The following is a 17,237-nucleotide window of genomic DNA, read 5'->3' on the forward strand; positions in this document are numbered from 1 at the left end:
AAATATCAAGTCTGTCTTCAAAATTAAATTTAAAAATAGTTTCAACATTTCCATATTATCCACAGATAACAAAGAGGTAAAAAAAAACCCACAATAAAACAAACAAAATCAGGATAAAAGTTTTCAAAATACAATTTTCCTATAAACAATTTACCTTTCTTTGTTAAATATCTTTCATTTGCCCATTCTCTGTGACCAGAGAATAGTTATAGAAAAGGGAATTATCTCCAAGTTAAGATATACTTTTTGTCCCTTCACTTATCTTTGTTTATTCTAGAACTCTCAAAGGTGATGGAAACATGTCCTATAGTGTGTTCGGAAATGTATGTGGAGTCATTTTTCAGAGATATGTGTAAGCATTTCCGTGTTACAATGAAGAAACTGCTACAGACGTCTGGTGGCTGGGAGTCAGCCGGGCAGCATTTGCCTTGTACTGGCATTCTCCCATTGCACAAGACTTACTACTGTTTCATAACAACACATTACATTTAACAATCAATATTACTTCAATAATAATACTGGTATTGAAGTGTTTTTACAAGAAGTTACAACAAATGCCCCAGTAATTAGAGGAGGGGATCATAACAGAGAGGGAAGCATAAATGAAAGAAAGCTATTCCATCAAAATTAAATTACTGAATAACTAACTCACCCTGTGCAGCAGCACATTTATAAAATACCAATGTACTCAGCCACTAAGATTTAGCAAACATTTTGCCACGACTACTTCAAAATATTTTAAATCAAAGTAATATATTATTAATAGAATGGAAGACTCCTTTGTACCACTCCGCAATGAAAATTTTCTTCTTAAAATCTATGTGTTCTACTTTTTATAAGTTCTGCAAGAGTTCCTTCTTAGGTGGATTTTGTAAATATGGCATTCCACATTAAGGTCTTTTAGTCAGCCTAGAATTTATTTTTATGTATGGTGTGGGACTGAGCTTTGATTCTTAACCTCCTCTCCATATAGTTACCTAATTGTATCAGGGCTATTTATTTAATAATCAATAATTCTTCCTTTTCTAACGTCATTAAGTTTTTATCCTTTTGAATAGCATATAGGCAATTAAAAAATATCTGAAAATTTTCTTCCTGAGGCAACCTAATGTTCCTTACATGCTTTCTATGTTATTTCAGTTTTTAAAGGATCGATTGACTTCTTTGTTCCTGTGGGGTCCTGGACATGGCTCCTCCAATCCCCATTATAGAAGGCTGTCCAGAGGGCCCCCAACCAGAAGAAATGTGCACAGCTTTGGAAAGGATTGTAATTCCCTCCTTATCTCCCTTTAGGAGCCGATTCTTGTCCTGTGTGACTGCTTCTTGACCTTTTCTCTTTGCATGTACACACTGAGATAATATACTTTACAGTCATGTGCCCCTTTTGTCTGGGGCTCCTTAAAACAAGTCTCAGACTCAGGGAGGTACGGTCCCGATTCACAGATCTGCCACCATCAGTGCTTCTATAATGTGAGTAATAAAGGCTATGTCTGCGCCATCCAGTCCTCCTTGTGTTCTTTTTTTTTTTTTTTTTCAGCGTATCTAAATGAGCAGTCGAGATCTCTGGGCTCGACCCACTGCATTCCAGTTCCACACACACCCCTTCTTTTGGTTTGAAAGTTATACACTCTCTTTCTATTCATCTAGAGATTACCATTAAAACTTTAACATGCATTCTTGTACTTCTGCATTCCTTGTGAGCAGAGACACCGAGTGCTCTTTGTTCTGGATTATCTTTTCAAATATGATTGTATAAGAACAGCCTCAGGAAATAAAAGAGAATCTCCTTTTGCAGCAAAGGATACTTATAGCTTTGAAAGAAAAAGACAGTGTTCTTTTTTCTCTCTTTAGAGTAAAGGGAAGGCATACTTACTGTCAACTTTTTAAAAATTCAAATTCCTTATGCTCAGAGTGCCTGTCCCATGATCTAATTCACTGCACATGCAGGTATCATCTAGACCCTCTTTTATTTGTCTCAATGATTTGGGGGTAAGGGGAACCAATACAAATATACAAATGTTCAGGCTGCTTGCTCTGCTGTGAGTGGTAAAGTCCTTTGCTTCTGACCCAAGGGTCTTATGTTTTCTGCCAATATCCATGAATCAATAACAGGCTCATTTATTAGCTTTTAAGTAGGATAAAATCAAAACCTGGATTTGAAAGGATCCCTGATTTGATATCTAATTATAATGAACACATTATTTTACTCTCAAACAATGAAAACATTAGAATACTTTTATGCTGAGGTCAAACCTACTTTTACCTTTCATGTCATTTTTATCTAGACTATTATTTCCATCTTGCTGTTAGCCTTTCTAAAATTAATTTTATATATAAATATGAAATTGTCATTGTTTAATTTGCAAATTTGTGAGGATTAGATGGATAGTTTATTAAAGAACATAAAGCAGTACTTGGTACACAGTAAAAAACACTTAATATGTGTTCAGAATAGGTTTTAATAGTGTTTTCCACTTACCACTATTTCTTACATCATTCAAAATTCAATTTTTCTGAATAACTAAAGCAAAGATAAATTATTTTTCCTTTTGTGATTCCTTCCTTAACAACATCTATATCATGAATATATCTAAGGATTTAACAGACTGGCTTTATGATTCTATATATATTTTCATGCATAAATGTTTTCAGTCAATCTATAACATTAACTGAGCCAATGTACCATTCTGTTCAGCACTGAGCATAATTAGGGGCTTTCAAGAAAATTTTTGGAATTATCCCTTCTTTCCATCTGTATCTTAGTTATTAATATTTGTTCCCTCAAAATCTAACACCATTACCAAGTAACCCTCAAAATCTAACACCATTACCAACTCAGCACTTCTATAATTTCTTCAATTCTACCAAAAGATTTCATATAATATTGTCTTGTATCATACCTCATATTATAATGTAAAGAGAAAATTGGTGCTATTAATAAAATGAATACTTAACACAAAGACATGTACACTAGTTAATGTTTTTACAAGGTTTTCATCTGTAACCATAATTATAATAGGGCTTGACTTATCAACATATAACATGTGTTCTTTTGCAGCCCTCACTGAATAAACTATGTGTGTATTCAAATAAAAGATGTTCCTCCATAAGCCTAGAAGCAAACGGCACCGTGCATGTTAAGGATGGTTACTTTAGGCCTGATGACCCATGACAGTTACAGCAGTAAGTAATGGGATAGGAGGAGCACTTCCACATTGTAGTCTCCATTCTCCCAATGCAAGATGAACCAGCCTCGGGGAACAGGATTGTCAAATGACAGAAATTAAACTTTTAGCTCTGTGACTAATTAGTTTTGTTGCCTTCCCAAACATTAAATTCTTATTTATTTAAACACTGAAATTATCTATTTCATACACCTTATAGATTGGCTTTGAAAATCAACTAAAATATGATTTACAAAAGTATGTTTCACGTCAAAGTACTCTGTAAGTTGCTTATACTGTGTTATTGTTAATACTTTAAATGTATTAATGGAATGTTATTATAAACATTTTTCATTCCCAATCTTGATATGCAGGTCTATGTATATAAACCTTAAGAGGAAAAGCAAGAGGGAATAAGGAGATCTCTATCTCAAAAGGAATTTTTGAGGTTTATAAAAACCTACAATACTATTCTTTCCTTTATGTCCCTTACTCTAGGGGGCATATTGGTGAAAACATTGCTGCATGGAATACCTGAAATTTCCCAGCCTATGGGTTTTCCTCTAGGACTTTTATGGTGTCGTGACTTATATGTAAGTCTTTTATCCATCTTGAGTTTATTTTTGTATATGGTGTAAGTTGGTGGTTGAATTTCATTTTTCTGCATGTAGCTGTCCAGATCTCCCAACACCATTTATTGAAGAGGCTATTTTTACTCCATTTTATGCTCCTGCTCCCTTTGTAGAATATTAATTGACCACAGAGACATGGGTTTATTTCTGGGCTCTCTATTCTGTTACATTGTTCTATGTGTCTGTTCTTATGCCAGTACCAGACTTTGTAAGAGTGGCCTTGTAATACAGTTTGATGTCAGGTATTGTAATCCCTCCTGCTTTGTTCTTCTTTCTCAAAATTGCTGTGGCTATTTGGGGTCATTTATGGTTTCATACAAAGTTTTAAAATTTTTATTCTATATCTGTTAAATATGCCACTGGTGTTTTAGTAGGGATTGCATGGAATCTATAAATTGCTTTGGGTAGTATGGACATTTTGATGATGTTAATTCTTCCAATCCATGAATATGGTATATGTTTCTATTTGTTTGTGTCTTCCTTAATTCTTTCTTCAGTGTTGTACAGTTTTCTGAGTACAGGTCTTTTACCGCCTTGGTTAGGTTTATTCCTAGGTACTTTATTTTTTTTGTTGCTATAGCAAATGGGATTTTTCTCCTTATTTCTGTTTCTGATATTTCATTGTTGGTGTAAAAAATTCCTTTGATTTCTGAATATTGACTTTGTATCCCACTATTTTGTCAAATTCACTTATTAGGTCAAGTAGTTTTTTGGTGGAGTCCATAGGGTTTTTCTATGTACACTATCATGTCATATGCAAACAATGACAGTTTTACTTCTACCCTAAGAATCCTGGAACATCAATTCAAAAGAACCTATACACCTCAATGTTCACAGCAGCACAATTTACAATAGCCAAGTGCTGGAAAGAGCCTAAGTGATTACCAGTACGTGAGTGGATCAAAAAACTATGGTACATTTACACAATGGAATACTATACAGCAGAAAGAAAGAAGGAGCTCCTACCCTTTGAGACAGCATGGATGGAACTAGACAGCATTATGCTAAGTGAAATGAGCCAGATGGTGAAAGACAAACACCGTATGATCTCACCTATAAGTGGAACCTAATCAACAAAACAAACAAGCAGGCAAAATATAGCCAGAGACACTGAAATAAAGAACAAATTGACAGTAACCAGAGAGGAGAGAGGAGGGGAAAATGGGGGACTGAGGGGGAAGGGTCATCAAGAAACATGTATAAAGGACCCATGGGAAAAGCCAAAGGAGGGTAGGATTGAGGGTGGGAGGTGGGGGTGTGTGAGGCAAGGTGGGGTGTGGGGAAAATGGAGACAACTGTACTTGAACAACAACAAAAAACCCTAAAATACTATATTCTAACTTCCTCTTAAGTATGTGACTCCATGTCACATACTGCAGATGAGAAATAGGCTAGGCCCCACCCTTTACAAGTCAACTCTGACTTTTAGTTGAATATGGAGTACTCAGCTAAAAGCTGAGAAGCCAATGAAGTAAGCCAAAATCTTGCAAAGCTCCCGAGATAACATACCAAGGAAAACACTGAGGCTACTTAAGAATTCACTAAGTTCAAATTTCTTACTTCTATAAAAATAGGCCCAAGTATCATAAAACCCAAGTAAAAACACTTAATAGCACAGTTTAACATAACACTAACACTAATGTGTTTTTCAAAACAATTTGAAAGAATTAAGTATGTTAAGAAAAACAATAAGGTATATTCCCTTTACCTAAAGGGAGAATAGGAAAGGTAACCACACAGACTTTATAATAGAATAATATAATTAGTAGCAGGCACTTGTTCAGATACAAACTTATGACAACAAAAACTTTAAAAACAGCACTTTTTTGTGTTGCTAATTTCTGCTTTATTTTTTTTACCTCATGTTAATTAACATGCCAGGTACTTACATCTGGAATAAATCCAATCTCATTGAGATGATTGCTCAGCTCTGGATCATGGAATGCAATCATCTGGGAGAACACAGTCAAGTACTCTGAAATGACGATGAAATTAAAACAATCATCATTGTCACACAGTACATCAAGTAAATGCATTAAATTCATACAAATTGGCTTTATTTACATTTTGAAAAAATTTAATTTCTTCATGAAGAAAATGTGCTTTAATAGATAATTCTGTTTTGTTACCACTTTAGTCAGTCACACACTGCTAATTACCAAATAAATATACCAACGAACTCTGATATAACTTTTTTCTACATTCAGAGCTATCAGTTCATTTCTTTAAATACAAATTATACATATGATGAATAACATTTCCTATTTTCTACAAAGAAATTTTCTTTTTTAAAAAATTTTATTTATGTATTTATAGAGACAGAGGAAGGGACAGAGAAAGAGAGGAAGAGAAACATCAATGTGTGGTTGCCCCTCAAGTACTCCCCACTAGGGACCTGGCCCGCAACCCAGGCATGTGGCCTGACTGGGAATGGAACCAGCCACCCTGTGGTTTTCAGGCCAGCACTCAATCCACTGAGCTACACCAGCCAGGGCAATTTTCTTTGTTAATATTAAGTTGTATATATTTTATGTTCAGAAAATATAAGAGGTAATAGATAAATAAGGAACACTTTATAAGCAGTCACAAATAGAATCATTAAGCATCAAATTTGTTTACATATATAGATATAAGTCTTTGTTTCTGTTCTAATTTATTACCATAAGAGACTCTGCATTTGGTATATTTAGAAATAAGGATTAACATCGTATTAATCAGAAAATAAGAATTGGTACATAATTAAAATGTTGATTCTAATCCTATTAATTCATAGGGTTCAGTTGGAATATGAGGAATATTTTCTAAAATTTTTCCCCTTTTCCAGCAATTTACTATTATTGTTAATTTACTCACTGTGTCCTAATCTAAATAATATATTTGTAACAATCTACTCAAGGGCAAGTAACCAAAATTTTTTTACATATTAAAAATATTAAAACATTTCAGAAAGGTCCCTTTTTTGAGATTGAAATAACAGTAACCTAATGAAAGTCCCTCTTGATTAATAACCTCAACTCTTTTCTTCAATAAAGTTAGCAATCTATTTTCAAAATAATTATTTGCCAAAAATAACCTCCAAATATGTCTACTTTTCTTTTTTTAGTTTTAGAAGTTATTTTAATGTTTCAAGAAATGGTATAAATATTTTGACAATCTGTTAGTACGAGTAGCCTTCCCTTATTTTCTGCAACTAAAACTTTGCTTCTGATGGCCACAATTATTTTATAATTATTTATCTATAAGCAATGTTATATATTATACAAAGAGAAGCACCAAAGCCAAGAAAAGAAAAGATGAGGAGGTACTGTATTCAGTGCCACAGTTGGCCTCGGCTGGGTACTCAGTTGGTTAGAATCTCCAGGGAGGACACACATACTAGAAGCAACCAATGAATGCATAAATAAGTGGAATAAGAAATTGATGTTTCTCTCTCTCTATTTCTCTCCCCATCTCTAAAATCAGTTTTAAAAACACAATAAAGCTAAATTTCACAATTAATGTGACATTTTACCCATGATTGCTAAATAAAAAATGGGTTAATACTTTTGATTAATACTTTTTTTTTGTGATTTGATGTTTATTCTACTGCAACAAAATTCTATGTATACATTGTCTCATCTTTTCTTCTAAGAACAACAACAAAAAAAGTACAATTACATCAGGTTCAAGAGTTACAGACTAAAGACTAGGACAGATCCCAAGGACCCAGGAAACTTTGAGGTTTAACTTTTCTTTAGGTATTTTTCTCCTTCCAATTAGTGATGGTATATTTATAGTCCTAATTTACCCAAAAGCCAGAGGTATGCAATATCAACAACCATAAGAATTCAACTCCATGTTGATAAAACCATATAGTTATTAATTTAAAAAAAAACATGCTTGATTTTAAACAGAAAAACATAGCTCAGGCAATTTTCCACAACTGTTATTGTTTACTAAATATTATTCTTATATGAGCCTGATAAAAGTAATTATCAACCAAAAGTGGTTGTTTACGGTTCCATATAAATTACCATTCCATTAGCCATCCCATGGCTAATTAAGGATCTAATGAAGAAACCTAATTTATCATGAAAACATTTTCCTTGTGTTTTGCCAAACTTCGATGGCTGATTTATAAGTGTGTTATAATATATTTATGTTATAAATAATAGACACAAATATACATGTATACATTTATTATATATATAATTATATAACATATTATTTAATATATGTAAACAGTTGTATATAAATATAAGTCATAAATTCTAGTTGCTCAGGACACACTTAGAATCATTTATAGTACAGCTTGTTACATTCAGAAAAATGTCTTCCTTTAATGGGGGGATAAGATAGGCACATGGTGCAAGATATTCTTGCAAATCACAAGGCTATACACTCAATGTATTCCCTAATATTGCCCAGTATCCCCACTATCCTATCATTAAATCACTCATGACAAAGATGGGCATTAAGCTGGAAATACATAATGCACTGCTTTTCCAAATACATAACCTTTATAGTAAAGTTGCATATTTTCCTTCTCTTTTTGTGGTTGTTTGATGAGAAAGAAGTCTTATTTTATATTCACATTTGACAACAGTATTTTAGACTTGGATGTCTATCTTCCCTCCTCCGTTTCCCTCAAAGACTTATTGAATGTCCATGTAGTGTAACTGTATATCCTAGTTTACCTGGGAGAGTCTTAATTGCCAACAGTAGATTCAGTGTCTAGTGCACTTACTGCCCCTTTTAACTCTCAAAAATATCACAATTTAAAATGCTTTATAGTCTTCCCAGCTATAGGTGACACCACATTAAATGGAATTTCACAACAGGGAAGATACTGACCTTGCCCTCAAAGGATTTAGAAAGATAAGCAGGGAAATAAAAAATTGGGGAAATTTTCACCCAATTCTCTTTCCCAGATTTATATGTTATCTCCTTCCATCTTTCCTTTTGTGACTTATAAAAACCACATCTTACAATGGTCCCAATGTGAACATGCCTTGATTTTATAAACAGTACAAGAATATGTTTAATGTTGTTCCAGAATTCCAATGATTGTTTTGGTGAAAAAAATACAATAGAATGGCTTCAAAGAACAGTGTAAAAGTTTTGTAGGTTGGTTTTATGGGTTGCTTCTTTCTTAAGTGCAAAGTGACATTAAAGTATAGTTGGGTTTTCCATAAAGGATTTGTTCTCATTCTTAATAGCTAAATGGCTGCCTCTTTCTTTACTTGCCTAAAGTTGCCTTTTCTTTCTCCAAATAGTATAAAATATCTCTGCCCTGAAAGTTATAAGCCTATTTTCCAACATCTTTGAAAGTGTATAATATCATTTAAATCCAACTGGTATTCTAATATTCTGAATAATTATTCTTAGAATAATTTTAGCAATCTTAGATATTATAGAAGCTAAAACCCTGAGTTGTTAAATTAGCACATTAGTTTTTTTTTAAATTCCTGTGTGTTCCTTCTTTATCAACTCAATAGCAGCATCACAGGGAAAATTTGATAGTTCTAAAAATGATGAATATTAATTTAGGCCAGTAGTAATGAAATTTATTATCTTAAATATGTCCTCAGGTAATCAATAAATAGCACCATGAAAAAAACAAAAACAAACAAACAAAAAAACAAACTCAGGATATCTGGACTAAATAGATCATTTTTCTCTCATCAAAATACGCAAAGCATTTTAGAGTCTGAATATGTAAATCCTATATAATATGAATGGCTTAAAAAAATTAAAATTGCTCTTGAATATAGAAACTTCTGATTTCTGTAAAGACAAATGACTAAATAAATATTCCCTTCTACATCAGCTATTGATCAGTTTCATATGACATATGAATTTTCCAAAACTTGTGGGGTTAAAAGGATGCATGTGATACTTATGTCAAACAAAATCAATGATACTTGGAAGTTTAAACTTCAAAAGACCATAAAACAAAATGGTGGGGAAGGACAAAAAGTAAATCAATGAAATGAGAGCTGAACATTTCTAAATGCAAGCCTAAAATAAACATTTTGAAGAAAAATAAACCACTGTTCTTCCATAAACTTTAGTAACCAATAATCAGTGTACTGTTTCAGCTCTTTCTTTAGTTCTCCATCCCTCTCTTCCAACAGCGTGCACGAGATGTGACTACTGGATGTTTTATCAACTCATTTTCACACAATACTCTTCCTTGTTCTCTGTCTTAAAGAATCTTTGTCTCTTATCACCAAAACATCTTTGTCTCTTTTCACCAAATTCCTTTTCAAATTTCAAATTCACTAATAAGTATCCTCTCTTTTGTAAAACATTTCCAGATGTGCCATTTCTTCCCTTTACCACCAAAAAAGTAAAAATAAATCAAAGTAACCTCCCTCCCTCCTTCCTCTGTTCTAATACAGCAATATGTATACTCATCTCATTGACTCACAATTAGTAATTTTCACATTTACTTCCCATATTGTGCTATAAAATCTCTTGGAAAAGGATTGAATGTCATTTACCTTAAGAGCCTCAATTCCTTAAGCAGTGCCTGACACAGAGTCACTGCAGAACAATTATTTAACTGAAAGACTAAATTGACTGAAAGTATGTTTTTTTCTTATATAACACTGAGAGTCAATATTAATACCAAACAACTGATTTAAAGCACCACATCTATTGTTTCTTGGGAAAATATACATGGTCAATTTTTCGTAATATTAAAAAACATTTATTGTGGCTTTAAAAAGTTTCAGAATTAATTAGCAACTCAAAATCTTAAATACAAATTTATAAAAGTTATATCTCAAAATTACTACTGCTTAGAGAAATAATTTCGAGATGTGTTAATTATAATGTTCAATGTTTTAAAAGATACACTGTTGACTGATCCAACTAAAAAAAGACTTTTTTTAACTTTCTGACTAGTCTCTCAAAATTCATTTGATGCACATTATGGTTTCTCTCACATTTTCATAAATTAAATAAGATCTTGTCTTGTTTACTTGAATAATAATCCTTTAAACAGAATACTAAAGTAGTTCTGTAGTTAAAAAGTATAAAACTATTTTTTGATGTTGAAAATTCATTATCACTAGATAATTCACACCAATGTCAATGTGAAACCATTATTGGAAAAATAAACCTATTTTAAAGGTAAACAATTTCTTTATTTTCAAGCAGGCACTTACTTACACAGAACCAAAATAGGAATCACTGTAATATAAGCTAGTTAATACAGCCCTCTGAAAGCTGGCCACCTAGGGATCACTCAGAATCTAACAAATTTTACAGCCAATTCATCTTATAAGTTCTGTTTTAACTGCTTTTTGAAGCTTCTCCAAATATCTTCATCCCTCTTAAAGTACAGAAATCTAACTAGGCACTATGCTTTAGTAGGGTCCTGAAAAATTTGGAAAAAAGATTATTACCAGGTTTTTAGATATGAAAGTACAGTTAATGTTACACGTTCATGTTAGATTTAAAAACAACAGCATTATATTGCTGACTTATATTTAACTGAGGATTAAGGAATCACCTTTTGTATTGCACAACTACTAATATGATAATTTTCTACCTTTAATGTTTTCAATATGTATTTGGTCAGTATTTGAAAAATTATTTCCATTGCTTATAGCCTCTGAAATCTCATATCATTCAAGGTGTGTTAAATTCAGTCACTTGTTTTTTTGCCAGCATAAATAATTTATCGCAAACTCTCCAATATCATACAGTAGTGGGTCTGACAATTCCCTTGAGAGTAGTCTGGGATGGCAGGAGCAGGATGCAGGGAATGTAATAAAAGTGAAGAATGTTAAGACAGGTTGCTGAGGGGCAGACTTCATGCTGTAACCTGCTGGTGATCAATTTTAATCAACTAAGCTACCTTGGGGAGGAAGGAACTGGGCTAGGCCATGAACTCTCCTTCGACCAATGTGCTCCAGGTTTCTGGCCCTCCCTGCTGCTTCCTCATTCATGGTCCTATGGGGATGAGGGAGGTATGGAGAGTTAATAGGAGCTCTAGCTGCCAGGTTTGCAAGTGATACCGGTTGACCATGGGGTTCCCAGTCTAGTCCTTGGCTGGGAAAAGCTTACAAGAACTTGGGCCTTGATTGTAGTTTCTTCTGACAGAAATTACTGGAATCTTAAAAAGTACATCACCCATTCTATAAAAAAATCTTTGATAAGCAAAATGAAATAACCATGAATAAGTGTGGAACACATCTCAATTAGCAAGATGCAACACATACTCTTATAGGATATCACTTCATAAATTCTTAGAAGATAACACTGCATGACTCTTGAAGTTGGATAGCTTTACTAAATTAACCTACAAGAGAAAAACAACTTCCTCTCTATAAAAATACTCATCCTTGACTAAAAAGTCAAAGCAAAATATTATTGTTTTCTAAAAAAACAGTTTTAAATTAATCCTAACTTTATACAGGTCCACATTAATGCAGAGTATTAGGCATATCCATTTCAAATCATTTCTAAATACAAATATAAATCAATAAAATTTCATTTCAAAATTCACAAAGAGACACTGGGACATTATATCAACTTCTAGCACCTATCTATGTTGTAAACTCAAAGTTGTAAAGATTGTTTTGTGTGCTTATAAACACAAACACAAAATTTTTAAAGGTTTAGATTATTTTTTCTATAATTCAATGTACATGATGCTAGAAAATAAATATTTTTATGTGTTAGCTACTTATCCACATTGTTTTCCTTCTCCTATTTTTGGCCTCTTTATCTTTTTAATTTACATTTCTACTTCCTTTCTAGTTATTTTCCCATTACCTTGACTTCTGATGCTCTAATTATATACTCATTTCTAACTAAGTAAAAATTACTGAGGTCCTACTTATTGAGTGTTCAGTAAAATGCACAGAGCCTATAGATTTCCTGCTTCTTGTATTCAAACTGAGTGAATTATTGATATACCAAACTATAGAGACATAAATATAAATAAAACAAAACACTAGTTTCAAGTTACTGAAAATTGAGTAGAATTAGTAAGATATATATTACAACTAAAAAGTCTAAGTAAAGGTGGTATCTGAAAAGTGTCATAAAATGGGTAAATGGGAAGAATGTGAGAAGAACACTGTAGTCTGTTCCAAAAGAAATACAAAAGCATAAGATAATTCCTTGCCCTTAAAACATTTAGATTCTTTTGGTTCACAGGTCAGTGCTCAATCCACTGAGCCACACCAGCCAGGTCACAGCATTTAGGTTCTTATTGAAAAGATAATGCATAATATACAGGGTCCAGCATAAATAATGCCCCTTTTTTATTACATAAAAATATTTTATTACAAAATCATAAGTATGTAATTCTGTAACATAACAATATCACACTTAAGCAGGCCATATGACATTTTCGGTGAAATGTTCAAATTGCTGTCCATCTCGTGTAAGACATTCACAAAACTACCAACTATACTCAATGGTGTTACTTTTGCTGGACCCAGTATAATGCCATGATAATATTAGTAAATTAATTGTAAAAACAATAGCAATACAATAGTAATAGTAATAAAATAATAGCCATTAGTGTTATTGAATGTTTCTATGTGCATTGACATATTTTATGCTTAACTTTTACAAAAACCTTTATTTTAGATATGAGGAAAATTATAACTAACATATGCTGTGTGCCCAAGATTACACAGTAAGTAACCCAGTTTAAATTGAAACAAAGTTTGCCTGATTCAAAACTGTATATTAGTTTTTGTTATACTACTTCCAAAAAGGAGTTTAGAAAATTATATTAAAAGTTATGTTACTGGAAGAATTCACAAATGAATTATGCTATGACATAAACTCTAAAGGAAGATGTGCATTTATGAAAATAGAAATGAACACATTTTGGGGGTTCAAACATGGGGAATGAAATGAATGAGAAGTGTTTTTAATATTCTATTTATTTACATAGTTAATACTGTTTCATCTTTTTACTAATTAATAATAGCCTTGCTGCACAGAGAAACTTTTTGTGGGCAATTTTAATTGTGAGAGACAAAAATAGTTTATTTTCTTAAACTAACATGCCTAAATTTGAACTAAACTGAGATCAGATATTGAATAGTTATTAGAAAAGTACCATAATTCTTTGAAGACTTTGGAGTAAAAGACTAAACTTGATGTCTTCACTGGTTTTAGTGAGCATTATCACTCTATTTTATTGGATGAAAATCACAAATTTAACTGTTTATCAGTTACCTGACATAAAAAAGTACATCCCCTTAAAAAGACAAAGGAAAGGTATTTGATTACCTTGTATTACATGTGAGTTGTCTTTCAAGAAGAAGTTATACAGGTATTTGGGAATAAAAGCAGACATACACGCATATGCTAAGGCTAAGAAAGAAGAAGGCAAAGACATATGACAAATTAGTTAACAGGGTAAATGTTCGGTGGTCATTCACTCACGCATCACACACTCCTTGAATCTACTATTAAACTAGAGTTACAATTTAAGGGCAGAAAACAACCCTCTGCTCTTTAAAACAGAAAATATTTTGACAATAAAACATAACCATTTAGTATCTTTTCCATTTCAAACTAATGTAGAAATTTTTATCCCACAATAATAAAAACTTTTATTATCTGAACTTATACAAATTTTTTTAACAATCTCTAAACATGGACATTAATAATGAACTATACAAACTTCAAAATACTTAGTTTTTGTTGATGTAAAAAAAAAAAAAAAGCCTCAGAACTTGGATTTAGGAACACCACTCATGAATTGTTCTTTCAAACACAGATTGCTTACTACTCTTAGAGCAATATGTGTGATAATGGAATGTACCTAATTAAAAATAGCAAACTTGTAGTTCAGCTAATGAGAAATACCATAGCATAGTACATTTTTAAATCAATTCAAATTGTGAAATTTTAGCTTTTTGGGATTATGCTGTCTATACTCATTTCCAGAAATCTATGCAAAATCTGACATGAAACAGCATTTGAAAGGATGGAAATTCTGAGATTGAGGCTTCTAGAGATTCATGTTATGTATATGGTAAATACATTCTATAAGTGATATCATTAGAGATTTGAGCCATTTAAGTGTAACACATGTTTACGAAAAATCTGCTATAAAAAGACATTATAAGAGGGGAATAGAAAACAGAAACAAAATCAATCATTAAATAAAGCTAAGCAAAAAAAGGATGACTATATTAGTATATAAATAGCTAGAATACAAAACATATACAATACATTCTCGAAATACAAAGTGCTGGGTTTTGGAGGAAGAATGAGCAAGTTTTCATTAAGGAGGCAGTGGTTGAAATGATAGGCTTTGGAGATACAAAATTAATACTGATTTCTTTATAAATTGTTTGGGAAGTATAGACTAAAACTAATCACTAAAGAAGTAAAAATTTTCTCCAGTGTTTCATAAAAATGGTCACCAAAGTAGAAAAATGTCTTAGAATAATCAATGTAAGACTAGTCACTGCCTCATTACAACTGAAACTCTCCAATAATAAATTCTTTACATCCTCTAAAATTATATACAGATTACTTCACAGATATTTATACTAACTCCTAAGGAAAAATTTCATGTTTGAATAAAATATTTTAAAATAATATGCACCAAGATTATTTAAATGATAAATAAGCTTACCTTCATTATTGAAATTTAAATATAGAAATGGAGCGCAAAGTGAGTCAAGACCTGATGGGGAAGGGTTGAAGAAATTCAAATAAGCATAATTAAGTAGAATTGTAGATATATACCTTATCAGTTCTCTACATTACCTCTTCATAGATTATGTATTATAAATACTGCACATCCAGAAATATATTACTTCATGGGTTACTGTGGGAGTAACTGATAGTGACACATAGTATGTCCGCAATACAAATCAGCTATTATGATTATCAATATTATTATGAGTTGAAGAGAGAAACATACTAAACAAAAATGTAAAAATGATAGACGGCTTGGGCTACAGTCCCATTTCTGACCCTGTGTGTTCTTGGCAATCACTTAACGTCTCCAGGCATGTTTCCTCATCTGAGAGGAGGAGATTTGTCTTACGTGTTTCTTCGGTATCATGGAAAAACATCCTTTAAAATTGTGAAGTAAAATATAAACATATGACATATTCCTTTTATTAATAGTGCTGTTCAAAAAATAATAATATTGTTCATACGTTGTCATGTTGAGAGAATGTACATAAATCTATCTACAATTGTTACAAAGACACAGAACTCCTCTAAAATGGACAAAGCTAGGAAAAATAATTGCTTCATTTGAAGTTTGGCCAGAAATAGATAATTATAATATTTAAAAAAACACTGGAACTAGAGAGCATTATGCTATGCGAAATAAGCCAGGAGGTAAGGGACAAATACCATATGATCTAACCTATTAGTGGAACCTAATCCACAAAAGAAAAAAGCAAGCAAAATATAACCAGAGACATTGAAATTAAAAACAATCTAACAATAGCCAGAGGGGAGGGTGGAGGGGACAGAGGAGAGAAGGGTTCTCAGGAACTACCATAAAGGACACGTGGACAAAACCAAGGGGGAGGGTGGAAGCAAGGGAGGGAGGTAGGTTTGCCTGGGGTGGGGGGGGGGTGGGGAGTGGTGGGAAGAAAATGCAGAAAACTGTAAATAAACAACCATAAAGTAATTTATGAAATAAAACAAAATAAAACCCCCCACTGTTTATTACAACATATTCAAATATAGGACTGGTTGAAATCAGTTTCTCATTTGTGAATTTACAAATGGCCACAAAACTAATGAGAAAAGTAAAAATCAGGATATGGAACATAAAGATATTTTTTAAAAGATAATAAATGAAATAAACAGTTTAAGGTGTATCCTATTCCCCAATTCCCAATAAATAGGTTAAGCATAAACTGTAAAGCAGTAACTGTTTAGAATATCAATTAGCCCCAAATTGTTTGTGCTATAAAATTATTATTTTCATAAGCACTAAAACACAAAGATGATAATTTTACAAAATGTTCTTCCTACTTTTCTAATTACTATGATGGAAAATTGTCTCATTAAACATCATGGTTTAAATGTTATCTATTGGCATTTAGGCAAACTTGTAAAAAATAGTTCTTATAAACCTTTCAATAAATGGATCATAGCTCTAGTATTGACTTTTCTCAAAGCAGGGGATGTTTTGATATTTGTTATAATTTTTAAAATTGTTGGTCATGCAACATGCTCCTAATACTTCAAAAGCAGTCTTAATGATTGGAAAAAAGTTACCTTGCCAATACACAAGATCAGGATGGGATACTACCCAGGCTTTTAATACACGCCTAAATTTTGCATGACCTTCTGGTGATGATAACAGTTCATCATACTGATGACAACGAGGAATGTCCACTTCAATCTGTAAAATAACAAAACAATATGATATAACTGTGATCACCAATAACCCCAAGATAAAAATAAAAAAGATATTGCATTATGAATTTCAGAATAG

The 17,237-nt window shown here is 32.2% G+C and overlaps 1 protein-coding gene across 3 annotated transcripts in view; it reads right to left on the reverse strand.

Annotated features, from left to right (window-relative positions):
- The window catches only part of TBCK (TBC1 domain containing kinase), a 186,693-nt gene that overhangs the window by 97,120 nt on the left and 72,336 nt on the right, over window positions 1–17,237 (reverse strand). For all 3 annotated transcript variants that reach the window (XM_045820116.1, XM_045820113.1, XM_045820115.1), the window contains exons 17-20: window positions 17,018–17,144; window positions 15,405–15,455; window positions 14,045–14,128; window positions 5,686–5,771 (exon numbers count right to left, since the gene is read on the reverse strand). In XM_045820116.1, the coding sequence (XP_045676072.1) occupies window positions 5,686–5,771; window positions 14,045–14,128; window positions 15,405–15,455; window positions 17,018–17,144 (348 nt within the window). The remainder of the gene's footprint in view (window positions 1–5,685; window positions 5,772–14,044; window positions 14,129–15,404; window positions 15,456–17,017; window positions 17,145–17,237) is intronic.

The sequence above is a fragment of the Phyllostomus hastatus genome, unplaced genomic scaffold (genome assembly GCF_019186645.2).
Source record: "Phyllostomus hastatus isolate PE091 unplaced genomic scaffold, TTU_PhHast_1.1 phas_scaffold_39, whole genome shotgun sequence".
Taxonomy (NCBI): Eukaryota; Metazoa; Chordata; class Mammalia; order Chiroptera; family Phyllostomidae; genus Phyllostomus; species Phyllostomus hastatus.